The sequence below is a fragment of the Arvicanthis niloticus genome, chromosome 21 (genome assembly GCF_011762505.2).
Source record: "Arvicanthis niloticus isolate mArvNil1 chromosome 21, mArvNil1.pat.X, whole genome shotgun sequence".
NCBI lineage: Eukaryota > Metazoa > Chordata > Mammalia > Rodentia > Muridae > Arvicanthis > Arvicanthis niloticus.
Genome location: NC_047678.1, coordinates 41,992,575 through 42,007,909, shown reverse-complemented (window position 1 = coordinate 42,007,909; position 15,335 = coordinate 41,992,575). Strand labels below are relative to the sequence as shown.

At 56.0% G+C, this 15,335-nt stretch overlaps 2 protein-coding genes and 1 long non-coding RNA gene across 11 annotated transcripts in view; 1 reads left to right on the top strand and 2 right to left on the bottom strand.

The window, feature by feature from the left end:
* On the bottom strand, positions 1 to 9,439 carry Zbtb47 (zinc finger and BTB domain containing 47). 3 transcript variants are annotated; one of them, XM_076917779.1, is made up of 6 exons: positions 9,305 to 9,439; positions 4,658 to 6,154; positions 3,308 to 3,455; positions 2,379 to 2,494; positions 1,699 to 1,843; positions 1 to 1,569 (listed from the first exon to the last, which is right to left on the bottom strand). In XM_076917779.1, exons 2-6 carry the CDS (start codon positions 6,071 to 6,073, stop codon positions 1,295 to 1,297), a joined length of 2,100 nt encoding a protein of 699 aa, XP_076773894.1. In that variant the 5' UTR covers positions 6,074 to 6,154; positions 9,305 to 9,439; the 3' UTR covers positions 1 to 1,294. The 3 variants fall into 3 exon arrangements, with proteins under 3 accessions (XP_076773894.1, XP_034339588.1, XP_076773895.1); XM_034483697.2 differs by lacking the exon at positions 9,305 to 9,439 and adding an exon at positions 8,581 to 8,722; XM_076917780.1 differs by lacking the exon at positions 9,305 to 9,439 and adding an exon at positions 8,498 to 8,664.
* On the top strand, positions 9,051 to 12,514 carry LOC117693227 (uncharacterized). The gene is made up of 2 exons (XR_004604420.2): positions 9,051 to 9,239; positions 11,377 to 12,514. It is a non-coding gene; the product is annotated as an uncharacterized LOC117693227 (long non-coding RNA).
* The window catches only part of Nktr (natural killer cell triggering receptor), a 37,239-nt gene continuing 34,259 nt past the window's right edge, over positions 12,356 to 15,335 (bottom strand). For all 7 annotated transcript variants that reach the window (XM_034483689.2, XM_034483690.2, XM_076917772.1 and 4 more), the window contains one exon: positions 12,356 to 14,957. In XM_034483689.2, the coding sequence (XP_034339580.1) occupies positions 14,870 to 14,957 (88 nt within the window). In that variant the 3' untranslated portion in view covers positions 12,356 to 14,869. The remainder of the gene's footprint in view (positions 14,958 to 15,335) is intronic.

The following is a 15,335-nucleotide window of genomic DNA, read 5'->3' as shown; positions in this document are numbered from 1 at the left end:
TACAGAATAAAGTGCTTCGTTTATTGATGATTAAAATGTCCCCAGCCCGCTGTCCCAGCTCCATGGGCCTCTGAGGAGGTCAAGGGGTTCAGCACCCTCTGACAGGCCCCTGGGCACAGGCCTCTTCCCAGTGTGGCCATGCTGGGAGTGGCAGGGAGTGGCGGGAGGGAGTAAGGTGCAGAGTGTAACAAATAGAAGCTTATAAACAGTGGGCGATCAAAACTAGGAAACGTAGCTTATGGAACTTGCCTCCCATTAAACGCAGGAATAAGGACGTTAAGTGACAACAGAGAGGGGTGACCTATTACTGCCTGCCCCTCCAAGGGCAAACACCGAGCAGTGGCTGAGTGTCCTGCTCCCACAGAGGCCTAAACACACCAGCTTCTCTCCCTGGCTGTGCTGTGGCACCCCAGACTGCACAGAGTGCAAGAGGGACCAGGGGCCAGCCAGGGGCCATAGTGGTCTGGCCCCGAGAGGAGAGGAGGCCTCATGTGGGCTTCTGGGGAGCAGACATAGATACATGTGTCTCCTGGTGGGGCAATCCAGCCAGGTGGGCTGGTAAGGGACAGGGGTGCCCACAGATAGCACCATGAAACCCTGAACTACTTGCCTGAGGCTCCTGTGGGGCCCCCTCCCTGGATCTCATTCTCCTGTAAGAGCCCTAGAAGCTGGGGCTGGTGAATCAGGTTCTCTCCCCTCTGGAGGTTTGGTCTCCAGCACCCAGAGACATTCTCTCCTGAATTTGGGGTTCTTTAAACGTCCAGTGCAGGCTGGGGAGTCCTGAACCTGCCTGGTAGGGATGTAAGAAAGGAAAGCCATGGGGGCCAGCCCCCACCCGCCCCTCCCTGCCCCGGCAGAGGGCAGCTTTCGCACGCTGACATCCCCCTGCCAGCCACACATGGTATCCTGCCATGCTCCTTGGACACAAGCCTCCTGGGCTCCAGAACTCCTTCAACAGGGCACACTCCAATCCTCCCCCAACCCTCCCATCATCCTAAGGAGTCAGTTAGGGGCACAGGGAAGCCAGGGATAGGCAGGTGAAACTGACCCAGGCCCTGCCTGGCTCTCAGCCATGCCTGTAGCCCAGAGCTCCTTCTTCCCTATACCTGCTGCCTTCAGCACCCCTCACCTGGAGGGGTACAGCCAACCAGTCCCTCTCTGTTCCTTTACTCCCAAAGACAAGGAGTAAAATCTCCAAGAAGCTGTACCAGGACCCAGGGCCAGGGGCATCCAGCTGCAACCCAGCCCCTAGTCTGTGTCTGTTGGCCCTGGCCAGGAGGGCCTGTGATGAGGGTCAGTTAGTGTCCAGCCTGGGAGGTGCTGTGGGGAAGAGCGGGGCCGTGGGCTGCAGGTGCGTGGCGGGCAGGGTGGCAGGGTCACCGGGCAGCGGGTGGCTGACACGGAAGCACTTTTCTTTGTGTGCCTTCAGCATGTTGGAGAAGCGGAAGCGCTGGCCACACACGTCACACGGGTACGGCTTCTCTCCTGTGTGTGTGCGTCGATGCCGTTTCATATTGGGGCGGCTGGTGAAACTCTTGCCACAGATCTCACAGATGTAAGGCTTCTCCCCTGCAGTGGGGGGGGGGGGGCAGCAGGAGTGTTCACGGGCAGCCCTAGATCCCATCCCCCACCCCACCAACTCAGGGTCAAAGGGGAGGGGACAGAGGTTAACTGAGATGGGGCGGGGAGGGCACAGACCTGTGTGTGTCTTCATGTGCTCATCGAAGTACTGTTTCATGTTGAAGTCCTTGCCACACCACTGACACATGAACTGCTTGTGGCCGATGTGAATGCTCATGTGTGACCGCAGCTGGTACTTGTACTGGAAGCGTTCGTTGCAGTTCTGTGGGGAGGGGAAAAGCTACAGATACCCTCATCCTGCCTTACCCAACCTGAAACTCTGCGTGTGTGTGTGTGTGTGTGTGTGTGTGTGTGTGTGTACCCGTGTGGAGGCCAGAGGTCTGGTGTTTCCTCAGGTGCCTTCCACCTTGGCTGTTTTTAAGACGGCCTCTCAATGGCCTGGACTCCCTGCTTAGGCTGTGCTGATTACCCAGTGGGCTCCAGGCACCCACTTGTCTCCCAACACTGGGATCACGACCATGCATCACCATGCCTAGATTTACATTATTTTTAAAAACCTGGATTGACACTCAAGTCCTCACGCCCGCAAGGACGCGTTTTTTCCCTGACTCGCTGCCTCCCCAAACCCACTGAATGACAGATGGGTCTTCAACATCTGCTCCTCCTGCCTCTGTCTCCCCAGTCCCCAGGATTACAGGCGTGTGCAGCTCCTTCTGACCTCCCTTCCTCCCCATCCCTGAACACGGGGTGGGTGGAGGTGGGGCTGCCCAGGGATCCCCACCGCCAGCAGAGCTCACCTCACAGCGGAAAGGCTTCTCCCCCGAGTGCTGCAGCGAGTGGACCTTCAGCGACATACTACGCTTGAAGGACTTCCCACAGGTCTCGCAGGTGAAGGGCATATCCTTGGTGTGGGCTGCGGGTGGGCACCAGACGTCACTTCTCCAGGGCACCTACCTGAACCCCCACCTCCAGACCTGCCTCTGGCAGCCCTGCACCCCACACTTTCTTGAAGCTCACCGAGCCTTGGGCCCAGTGGCACTGAAGGCCAATGAAGAAAACAGGGAGACAGTCCTCCCAGCTTAAAAAAAAAATCACCAACCTGGTTACCCAGCATGCTCCTGGCCAACACCTAAATCTCAGGGGTCCCCATTCCATGCAGCTTATACTTTCCAGTGGAGGAAGGGAGGTGTGTCTGCCAGGGACTGTCTGCCTTGACCACTCTCCCTGGAGCTTGGAGCCCAGTTGAGTGAGAAAAGATGACCACAGAATGCAGACACTCAGCCAGGCCCACCTAGAGGCTGTGCAGCCTGTGAGTGGGGTGGGTAGCACACTTGGGGAGACCTCCTTACTGTGTCCAGGTATGACCCCTGGGGGAGGCTGCACTCAGGAGATGCCTGAAGCCCTGTGAGGGCCAAAGGTAAGAAGCATGAGAGGCCTAACGATGGCCTCAGAGACAGGGCTGGACCAGCACATATGGAATCGTGCGATTCAGGGAAAGCTGCCCCTGTCCTTGGGCAGACAGAACACCATGCTGGAATCCTTGGCTTGCCCTGTAGTGTGCCAGCTGGATTCCCATCTGCCAGCTTTCCCAGGCATCCTGAAGCACTGGGCAAACTGCCCATCCGTGCACCGCTTTCCTATCCGTTCCCCTCACCTGGATGCAGAATCCTGACACAACCGGCAGCCGGCCCATCCTCTGCCCACACCTGCACCGGCAGGGACTCACCAACCATGTGCTTGCGGACGTGCGCCATGGTGTGAAACTTCTTCTCGCAGATCTCACAGGAGAACTTCTTCTCTGCATAGCCGTGCACTATCTTGTTGTGCTCGTGAAGAGACCACAGCTTCTTGAAGGCTTTGCCACACGTCATGCACTACGGGAAAAGAAGAGAGCTTTGGCTGCAACTGGGAGCTATCCTTGGCCTCTCAAGGCGGGCCTGTTTCTCCACCTGAAGAGTGCTGGAAAGAAGGCTGGATCTGCTGTTCCCAGACTAGGTTGACTCCTTCCACACACAGATACCTACATGGCTGTTGGGGTACCTCTATCCAGGACGCTCCTTCTAAAGCCTTCCCCTGGGTTTGTTTGCTTCTCTGAGGCAGGAGGCGGTAGGCCATGTTAGTCAAGGCAGCTGTGCTGGGTGGTGGACGGGCCTTTCGGTTCTGCAGGGTCTACAGACTGCAGAGGCTCTAGGGCCTCTCAGCAGTGGAGGGGCTCCAGACGCTGGAGGCTGGGGTCTGGGCAGGAAGGACTAAAGGTTTTACCCACTTGGGGTGGCTCAAGGTGCCGGAATAGCTGAGAGACAGCCCAGGGGCAGGAAACAGGTGCACAGAGAGAGTGATGGGCACACCTTCCCCACTGGCATCCAGTTAGCAATTAGTGCACGCAATTAGCACCCGCCTACCTGTGGCCCGGGTTTTTTTTCTTCTAGGGCCAGAAAAGGTGAAAGGCATGCTGGTGTGTGGGCACGAATGTTGATGTGGATGTATTGTGTACATGCATGCTGGGGTGTGTGTGTACACACATGCTGGTATGTGTGTGTGTGTGTACATGCATGCTGGGGTGTGTGAGGGGACATGCTGTTATGTATGTGGTGGTGTGTGTACATGTGTACACACATGCTGGTGTGTATGTGTACACACATGCAGGGTGTGCTCAGACAGGACAGACTGGCTCAGGACCTGGCAGCTACCCCAGCCTCTGCCCATCCCCATTTCTTTCCAAATTCCTCATCCAGCCTTTTTTTCTCCAGATTCAGGTAGCTGACACTCCAGAGTTGAACACAGGATTCTGATAGGTTATCTACTGCTCTGCACAGTGGCTCTGGGGTGGGCCAAGGGTGATGTCCTCTCCAGAGAAGTCCCTTCACGTCTATACATACTTGGGTGTAGCATACAAGCTGTGTAACTGCACAGGCAGCTCTGCGGGCTTAGCTGGTTAAAAGACACACCCCTCGGCAGTTCCTACTGCCCCCTAGCTTCCGGTGACTCTCCAGTCTCCCCCACACCCCTGCTGCTCTTGCTCCTCTTGCTGGCTGGTCTGCCTCAGCCCTGGGGACGTCTGGGCAACATGTCTCACCTGGATGTTGCGCTCACAGTCCGTCTGTCTGTGCAGCTGCAGCTCACTCTCCAGTAGGAAGCGCTTCCCACACTGGCCACAGATCTGCATGCGGCTGTGGGTCACGTTCATATGCTTTTCTAGGTACCAACGGTTATTGAAGACCCGAGGGCACTTCTGACACGGATGCTGCTGTTTCTCCTCCAGCTTCACCTTGGCCCCCAGCCCATCGGCTGCCTGGGATGCCGGAACAGCTCCAGAGGCCTTGGGCCTCTTCCCACCTTTACGTCCAGCCTCCTCCGGCTCAGGGGTGGCTCGGCGCCGGGTGTTCTGTCCCCGGGATCGTGTGGACATTCGGTTGTGAGGTGGAGGGTCCACCTGGCTACCCTGACACACAGTAGGACCCGCAGAGTCCTGCCTGCCCTCAGCCACCCTCTCCTCCTCAGAACTCTCTGCATCCTGTTCACTGGGCCCATCTTCTTCATCTTCATCCTCCCGATCGCTGGGCCCTTCTTCCTCCTCTTCCTCTTCTCCCTGACTACCTCCCTCTTCTTCCTCTTCTTCCTCCTCTTCCTCTCCCCCTCCACTCCCTCCTCCTTCCTCCTCTTCTTCTGAGTGTCCCTGCATGCCATCCTCCTGGCCCAGCACCACAGTGGCTGGATTGGCCCCTGACCCTGGCTTGCCCTCCGGTCCGGTGGACACATGCAGTGTCTGATTATTGAGATTCACCTCAACAATGATTTGTGACTGCTCCTGGTGCCCATAGGTGCCCGAGGCATCCAGTTCTGGCTCCAGCCCCTCTCCACTTTCCAGTTTGCACAGGCTACCCGGGGCCTCTGCCTCTTCAGGCGCCCCTTCCTTCTCCTCCTTGAAGAGTGTCTGTGCTGGCCCAGCAGCAGCAGCAGAGCCTACATCCCCAGCTGTCCCTGCTCCATCCTCCACACGCACAGAGTAGGGGTCAGGGCCCTCTCGGGCATAGATCTTTGGGAGTCCTGGGGTGTCTGCCTCCTGCTTGATGTCACAGTAGTAGGGCGGTGGAGGCACCGGCGCACAGCTGGCAGCTGGCTGCGCCAGAGCCACAGGGCCCGAGGGCGCCAGGGATCGAGCGTCCAGCAGCTCCTGGCAGGAGGCCGCAATGTCAGCCATCTGCAGCAGCGAGGCCGCGCTCAGCACCTCGTGCACGTTGGCCGCGTTCACCAGCAGCTTGGACGTGTAGATGAAGTTCAGGATCTGCTGCAGGCCGCTGGGCGCCAGCGCCTCCAGAGACAGCTCGACCCGCTGCAGCTGCTTGTTCTGTGTGAAGAGCGAGTGGAAGAACTGGCTGTAGGCGGCCAGCACACCCTTGTGTGCGGGGAACACGCTATGCTGAGGCACCAGCACTAGGTCCACATCGCACAGGTCTGGCTGGAAGAGGCGTTGCTCGTTGAGGCGGCCCATCAAGCAGGCGAAGTGCAGGGCCACGTCCTCCACCAGCGAGAACTCTGCCGCCGGGGAGTCTGTAGTCTTCTCAACCAGCAACTGTGGGGCCAAAGAGACAGGAGAGGTGAGTGCCAGCCACTGCCCACCCCTGCCCATGGTGTGGGAGGAGCCATCACCAAAGATGATCTGATCCATCCATCCATCAAGCCAGGGGAGGAGAGCGGGCAGACACATGGCAGGGACAGCTGCTCCTAGGACTACAATGTCCTGGGACCTGTGCCCAGGTGGCTACTCTAGACTCCTCCTCTGTTCACACACTAGGGGTCACCCCAGAATCCCTATTCACTGTGCCCCAACCGGGCTTCCAGGTATTCCTCAGTGTGTCCTGACCTTCTCACCATGCTGAGACAGGAGCCTGACCAACTTGAGAACCCGAACAGCAGACCCAGCTTCTGCTATGGCAGCTAGGCTGTGTCTGGGGGACTTTTCACTTGGACAGGGGCAATAAAGGCCTTCAGGGGCTACAGACAGCAGGCTGAAGACATCCAGGCCACTGCAGCTACCGCAGCTTTTTGTACCCGGGCCCTCAGGTGAGCACGGGCTGTCTTCTCTGTTCATCACACTCCCAAGAGGAGACCCCCGCCCAGCCCCAGAATCTCCAGGGTAGTCCTGTCTTGGAGTCCGTGCCTCCGCCTCCTGGAGAGCCTTAGGGACCTTAGAGACAGATGGATCAGAGTGACGGGCCTTTAGGCTCCTCCAGAGCCCGTAAATGGCCCAGAACAGAGTCCTGCTTCGTTCTGCCATGGAGGACTCCCAGAGGTTGGGTGGGAGAGGCCAGCCTGTCTTATCCTTTGCCTAGGGACTGGGGCTCAGCAGACACCGGCCAGTCTGGCCCCACAGAGGAAGGCTTTGGAGGCTCCACAGGCTCTGTGTGTTAGTGCCGATGCGTCCCAATGGGGGGGCGGGGGGGGGCACAACCCCACCTTTCTTAGAGTTACCAGGATGAAGCTGTCCCTTTTAAGTCTGCTCTCCTGTCAGCAGTGGGTGGGCCAGAGAGGATGAACTCTAAAGCTCCCTTGTCATTCTGTTAAAGGTGAGCCTCAGGAGTCTTGAGCCTGCACCATTGTGGCAGCAGCCCAAGGCTTATATACCCACTCTTTGCCCTCTGCTTCACCGACAGCGGCTCTGCCTTCCTTGGGCTCCCTCTACCCAACAGCCACCCATCTTTGACTCTATCCCAGAACTGCTGGGCCCATCCAGCAGTGATGTGGCATGGAGCCCCGCCCATCCCTCTCTGACTCACTCCAATTCGCTCTCTGGGACCAATTCCTGTTGCACAGATAGAGAAACTGAGGCTTTAACTCATGGAGCTGTAAGCATCGTGCCACTCAGGTACCCTTTCCTTCTGCCTGGTGTACTTCAAGCCGGCAGATGACTTAGAGAGTTCTGAGAGTGAGGTGGGTGGAGGCACCGGTGAGGTGTGAGAACCACCTGAGCATCCAGACATGGTCACCACACCCTCTGCTCCTGCCTCCTTCCCAGTCACTGCACCTGCAGGTTCCTGGTGTCTGCACTCCTGGGGGGGGGGGTGTGCGGGAAATGGGGGGGGTGGATGGTGGCAGGGAAAGGACTGCCATAGTACCACGTGTCACAGGCCTGGGTCCCCCTTCTTCCTTTACAAAGCTTCCCCAGGGCCCACCTGCTTGGGAAGGGCCACTTGAGCCTGGCAGAAACCCAGGCATCCCTAAAGCCACATCGTAGCCTGCCCAGCCTTGGACCAGAGACCAGAGAGTGGCAGGACCCCTTCCGGATCAGTGCCCACCAGCTGTGCAGCCTCTGGCCAGATGCTTCCCCTCCTTGAAGCTGAGGAGGCCTCTCTCCACCTGGCTACGCCAGCTGCAGCAGCAGCCCTTCCCCAGAGGGACACCTGCAGAGGCCACGAAGCTTTTTTTCTTTTCTTGGCCCCTGAAAGCCATCTGGTAAAACCCAGGGGTCAGGGGTACAGACTCAAGACTTCAGGATGCTTTCTTTGGAGAGGCCTGGGAAACAGGCTCAGAGAAGGCAGGGGACCGGCCCAAGGTCACACAGGAGTTTCCACTCCAGCTGTGGGCGCCCCCCGCCTATGGCGCGATCCATCCTAGTCCCTGGCAGAGCGGCTGCAGCGCCCACGTGGCCCAAGGCCCGGGCGGGAATCCGACTCCCCCTTTTCCCCCCATCACCAGCCCCGGGGCGGCGCCGTCCGGACGACGCAGAGAAGCGCCCCCCTCCGCCCTTGCGCAGCAAGACCTCGGCCTTTCGCGCTTGCACCCCCACCCCAGGAATTTCACCCCCTGGCCGCGCCACCGCGCCACCGCGCTACCGCGCCGCACTCCGGACCCCAGCACACCGGGCAGAGAGGGTCGAGGACCCCGGGGGAGGGGCCAGGTCTCCCAGATCCCGTACCCGGTCCCACAGGGCCGTGCGCTCCGAAAGGAGGCGCTCGCAGGTGGGCGGATAAGCGGGGGGACAGGCAGGGCCCTGCGTACCATGGTGCCGCGGCGCTGGGAGCTCACAGGGCCCCGCAGGATCGCGCTGCCCCCGAGGGCCGGGCCCGGGCCGCTCCATGAAGCGCCGCGCTGGGGGCCGCCCCTGCGCAGGGCCCCGCGACCATGGCCCCGGGGGCGCGGCCGGCCGGGCGGGCGGAGGCGCAGGGCCGCGGTGAGTCCCGGCCGAGCAGCTGCGGCCCGGGAGCCTCGGGCGCGGCGGGCGGGGGGCGCGGGGCGCCGATTGGAGCCCGCGCGTCAGCTGGGGCCGCCGTCTGGACGCTTAAAGGGCCAGGCCGCCCTGCGTGCTGGCTGGGGGCGCGGACGCGCGCCGTCTCGATGCGGCTGCCCTCGGGAGAGCCTCGGGGTCCCCCGGCCGACCCGGCTGGTGACGTGGGAACGTTTGGACTTGCGACCCCACCCTCCCGCGCCGAGCCCCTCTCGGCCCTTCTCTGCTGGGAACTTGGGCCGGGAGTCTAACCCGGGTGTCCTCCGGCTGCTCTGCAGGGGCGGGGCCAGGGTAGGCGTGAGGTCGCTGAGCTGAGCGCGCCGCCCCCCGACCCACCTGCTCCCCTGAGTCAGGCGACCGGGAGGCCCCGAGCCCCGCACCCCAGCCGCGCTCACCTCCCGCTCCCTGTGACCCCGGCCGCTCCGACTTGGGGGTGAGTCTGGGGTCTCCAGCTGCTCCGGCCTCCCACGCGGTTTGCTCTGTGTCTCCGGGACCTACCTGGGGGCCTCTGGCTGCAGAGCCTTGGAGCCACCGCCGCAGCGATAGAAGCCTTTCAGATGACCTGCCTCCAACAGCCCGGTGGGGGCCAGAGGCCCAGGCTCGGCCGAGGGGCCCTCCGCGCAGCCTCCGCGCTAGGGAGATGCAGCTCGGCTTGCGGAATGCTGCTCTGGCACCGGCTCCGTGGGGGCAGGGGGCTGGCTGTGCTGGCAGGAGGCTGCGAAGGAACGCTGCCAGGCCGAGCGACGACAGGGCGGGACTACGGGCTACCACCGTGGTCTCTCCTTCGGACGCCCCGCACCCCTGTCCAGCGGCCACTGTTCAGCCTAGTCACTCTCCCAACAGTGCTCCAGCTGGGCCATTCCACTCCGGCCACAGCAGTTACACCTTCCTTATGGTGTGCAGGGGGTTGTAGCTCTTCCTCTGGAGCCAGGCAGGTGTCATCAAATAGTTGAGGACACTGGGCTGGCTAATCCCTGAGCAGGGAAGCTGAGTCGGTAGGGTGTAAAAAGGTGGGGGCAGTACATAGAGCGTGGCCCTGGCCGGAGCACTGAGGCTCAAGGCTGAAGCTGAGAACCTGTCCCTTACTGATGTCTCACACTTCCAACCACTCAGTTGACTGCTGCACTGACCTGGGAGGTGGGAAGGACAGGGCTATCTACCTACTGGGTGGACAAGGAGAGTCCCGCAGAGAGAAAGAAAACATGTAGACCCTGTGCTGGGAGGCTGGAAGAAGCTGGGCAGTGGCCAGCCTAACCATGGAAAGGATACTGGCCCTTCGGGCGATGGCCTTAGCTAACGTAAAGGAGTGACGCCCCCGCCCAACCCAGCATCTCCTAGCTGTCCCACTTGGGTTCTCAGAACTCTGAGGGCCAGAGAGCACACTGGGCTTGTCAATGGCAGCAGCTGCAAAGGCCAGAAGCCCCCATTGCAGAATTGAGCGGTCAGGGGGTGGGGTACAGCCAACTAGAGGGACAAGATGAGAGCAGAGGACAGATTCTAGGTCACAACCTCAAACTCCGTTGGTGAGCAGGAGCACTCAATACCATGACAGAGGTGGGTGCTTTAGGCCTCGGAAACTGGCTGACTCCAGCCCCAAACTGCTTGGGGTTCCTGCACTTGGCTGGGGAAACTAAGCTCGACAGGTAACAGAAATACAAGTTAGGTAGTCCAAGAGGTGGATGGTGCAAGCTGGGGGGCGGGGGAGGGGTGATAATGGCCTGTACCATACGTGGCCTCCTCCATCTCCCTCAATTCTGGCTGCGGAGCCCAGCACTAATGGGCCACAGCTGCACAAGGGTGGGGGCCTAATGCAAACCAGCAGGTCTCCTTTCCCACACCAACTCCAGGGCCCTAGCAGGAAAGCTTCCCTGGTAGCTTCCAGAAGGTCTCCTGGAGACCCTAGTCCTTCACAACCTTGGGCAGCTGTACTTCTTGCCAAAGCCCCCAGCCCGTTTACTCAGTGAGATGTGACCAGCAGCAGTGTCAAAGCCTACATCCATCATGGCTGCGCAGACACCATCGGGTCCTACATGTCTGCCCAGTAGTAGTAGTGGGGGTTCTACAGGTCCTGGGCCCTAAGTGTTTCCAGATGGCCTTCAGGGAGGCAGACCCCTCTTCAAGTTAGGGCACAGGCTGAACCTCTTATTTGCACCAGCTTGCTGGGTCGTATGTATCCTCTGGGTTCATCAACTGGGAGACAGTGGTTCTCAGAGTCTGCATGTGGGCAGCGGGGATCAAGGGTCAGGGTTCAGGGGACATAGGCCCAGTTCTGGCCCTTTCAGAACCCACTTTCTGTCTTGGTATCTCCAAGTTCCTCAGCCGCAGGCTGTGGAGTTGGGTCTTACTGCTTGTATGAGGTTTGGTATTGAAGACAGCAATAGCGCTGTTCTAGCCACAGGGAGGAAGCAGCTATGGCAGGAGGCCCAGGCCTCTGAAGAACGCAGCCTGTGCTGTGGTGTACTGACTCGGGTGCTGAGCACTCCCCCTCATACCTCTAGGTACCCGAGACTGCAGCAACAAATAGTTTGTCTCAGCTAAACATTCTGACCTGTCCTTTTAAAACTTTATAGGTGTTTTGCCTGCATGTATGTCTACATCACTGGCATGCTTGGTAAGCAGAGGCCAGGAGTTGAATCCTCTGGAACTGGAGTTATGATTGTGAGCTGCCATGCTGGTTTTTCCAACTGAACCTGGATCCTCGGGAAGAGCAGCCCATCTAAGCCCCCACATCCCTCACAGGGCTGGGCCCATGCCTTTCTCTGGCTGATTAAAGAAGTGAGATGATGACCCAGTACTGTCCAGCTCACCAAGCAGGCTGTCATCAGGTACAGATAAAGTTCCGTGAAGTCTACAAAGACCACAACCGACTTCCTTGGTATCCTCTCTCTTGACTATGTGGGGGCAAGGCCTCATGTAGCCCAGGCTGACTTTTAGTGGATCATCCTGCCTCCATCTTCCAAGTGCTGGGACTACAGGTTTGTGAGACCAAAACCAGCTAATCTTTCTTTTTAAGTTTAATTTTTTAAAGAGTCTTACTATGCAGCCCTGTCTGGCCTTGAAGTCAACAGAGTGCTGGGGTTAAAGGTGTGCACTACCCTACCACACCTGGCATTTTCTTTAAATATTAAAGCACCCACATTTGACAATTTTCAGTTTCCCAACTTGGGGAAACACTATTTAGAAAACTCAGTTATCTGCAATCAAGGCGGCAGGTTCCTAGGCTCACCGCACTTGCCCAGCAGCTCCTCACCTGTGTGTTACATGTCATGGTCTGTCTGAGGAGGTGAATGATGATGAGGTGCCACAGTCAGATGCCTTGCTCCTAAGCAGAACATTTGAGGCTGGCATTGCATACTCTTTCCTCGGCTGAGGACAGCAAGAGGAGACCTGGAGGTGCATCCCACCAGAGGGTATGTTTCTGCCAGGCTCTCCCAGGTCCCTCCTGCGCACAAGTCTCTTCACTTGGCTGTGTCAGAAACTGAGTCTGAGCAAAGAAAGACCAAGTAGGCAGACTTAAACTCAGCATGGATTTTCATTTCCACAAGATCCTTTTCAAGTTGTAGAGAAATTTAATAGAAGTATATACAAATTAGACACTGCTAGTATGTACAAAAGTATTTTCTACATTTTTGAACAATATCAACTATGCCACTTGCAGTAAACAGGATGTTACAAAATCGTTCAATAAAGCATTTTCTATTAAGCACATTACACAACATAATTCAATTTTATTAAAAAAATAACTTCAAAATACAGAATGATCCTGGTGAGGAAGAAAAGCCATTTCTGTAGCTCACTTGAGTATGAACAGCAAGGCTGACACTACTGAACACGAGTGCCTGCTGTACAGGTTAAGCCCTGTCCATGGCGGCAGGAGGTGGATGCCTTCCTCTCTCTATGCTAATCCCCAGAACCTGCCAATGTCCGAATTAATTCCTCTGGCCACGGGACTTCAAGTACAGATTTGTCTCTGAGGTTTCATCTAGTTACGTGGACCCTTAAAGCAGGAGGAGGGTAGAAGTTTTGAAGAAAGACAAAGATTCAAGGGGTCCCTGTTGGTTGAAGACAGTAAGGCCTACAGCAGGGGATATGGGCATCCTCCAAGGAGTCTAGAGAGACCCCGGCTTCAAGAAAGTCACTCCTTCCCAGAGTCTTCGTGAGAATGCACCCTTCCAGCCCCTCAGTCATAGCCTTGAGACCCTGAGCAGACAAGTCAACCCTACCATGCCGGATCATCAATGACACATGGGCACTCATAGGCTGAGAAATTTGGGATAACTTGTTACACAGCAACCAAATAAGAATACATGGCCCAATAGTGACCTTTTCTTACTAATTCCATTTGCCAGTTTGGGCTCTGAATGCATCCTTCCCACTGAATACCAGATTCAAACATCCTTCTTTGTAGGCAACTTTAAAGGAAAAAAAAGAGGGAACCACTCACGATAAACTGGCCAAGCACTGAGTTCTGATGTTATTCTTCTAATTTATAGACATGGTGAACAACAGTGTCTGGCCACCAAAATGCTGTTTACATACATCAGAGAGTGACAGCATTATTTGTGGGGTGCTGCTATCTGAACCCAGAGCTACTTACATGCTAAGCACATGCTATACATCACTGAGCCACATGGCCCTGGAAGACTATTTCCATACATCCAGTACCTCCCCTCCATCTGGCCAGGGCTTTAGTAAGATCCTCCAGCCCAAGGCTTTTTCTCTTCCCAAGTACACCAGCAAGGCCTGGGTGGGATAGGATGGTATAGACTTCTACACCATATACCTGACAGGAATTCTGTGAACTGGACTAAACTGGCACTAAGGTGATTAAGTACACTTGGGGAAAGAATGCAAACTAAAGAGTAAAACAAAACAAAGAAACAAACCCACACTAGTTTTTATAGATTAGATTCTTCCTGGAGGAGCCACGCAATGACGTAAGAACACCTATCTGTGCAGCAGAGCCTGTGACCGTGCTGCCCCCAACTTTTGTCCTGGGTTTCCTTCATCAGGCAGTGCTTCATGGAGTTGGTGGCGGTGGGGGTGTGTCTCAGCACAAACAGGGAACGGGATGGTTGGGGCAGGGCTGTTGCCACAGTGAGAGAAAAGCTTGGCCCAAGTGTCTCTAGGGTATAGTATTTAAAGACTGTGGAGTTGCTTCTAAAGTCCATTCTTTAGCTCTTTAGCCCACATGTGCAGATGACGACCAGCCTTACGGGTTCTGTTCCAAGGGACCTCCACCACATATCTGTGTTTGGAAGAAGCCCCTACACTCATAGTGAACCCAGCTCAGAAGAAATAATTTTTGGTGCCAGTGAATTAAAAAAAAAAAAATCACAAACTGCAGTATATGAAGATATGACGTAGGGTATATGAGAAACCAAAGGCACCAAGCACCAAAGTAGGAACTGGGGTGGCAACACAGTCACTATCCTCATGAGCTTCTGGCATTCACTGTGAGAAAGCAGAGCCCTTAGACAGTGTGGGTGCTCACAGCTGGGATGGACTGCTGCAGACACGGTGACATGAGCTATCAACCTGTACACCTGGCCATAGTCACTATGCATGTGGATAGCCTGATCTGACAGCACACACCAAGAAGCCAGCGGACATGGGAATATGGGGAACGTGTGTCTTATGACAGCTCTCCACAATGCGGACATGGGAACATGGGGAACGCGTGTCTTGTGATAGCTCTCCACAATTCTGTTTGGGAGCATGGATGCTAAAACCTGGAACAAAAAGAAACCCCAAATTCTACGGACAATGTAATCTACAGAAAGCCTATCTACAGTAATTCTGTAAATTATACTTACATCAAATTTACCATTTCTTGATTCAAGAAAATGAAAATTTTATAGTTGCCTACTGTAAAATGGGGCATAAAAATATTTCTAGGGACATCTGCACTTTAAATTCTTCTGCGCACATGTAAATAAGTGACAAGAAATATCCACTCTTGGACTGAGGTCTAATACTAAAACACAACAGACTACCATCCAGTTTCTTAAGCTTTAAGTTACCAGGTATTTACACAGTTAAGACACTCTGTACACAGACACCTCAGCTGTATCTGCTGCTCTCACTGGGGCTCCGGTGATGAGAGTAACTTCTGTCACTTTCACTGTCCGAGCCATAGGATCTACCGCTCCTGCGTAAAAGAACAAAACAATAAAACAAAAAAGCCGTCAACTCCAATTTTTGGTTTTAACTATGGCAACACTATGGGTTTTTCAGGGATGTTTTAAATGGCAAATGGTAGTAAAATCAAGGTTAACAATAAAGAAACCTCACAAGAGTGGAAATTTTACTTGAAATCCATTCATAAAAAATGAGCAAACAATTTTTCTACTATACCCAGTAAATGTCAATACCAGACTAGACTGAAGCAGGAAGGGGTTAAAAGTACAGTCTCACTAAAGTGGATGTGGGCTTGGTTATGGTGGTCAGTCAGCTCATTTACAAATCTCTTCTGAGAGCTAGTCAACTTGTTATGCTAAGTATCAGTCCACCACAAGTAGACCAAGTA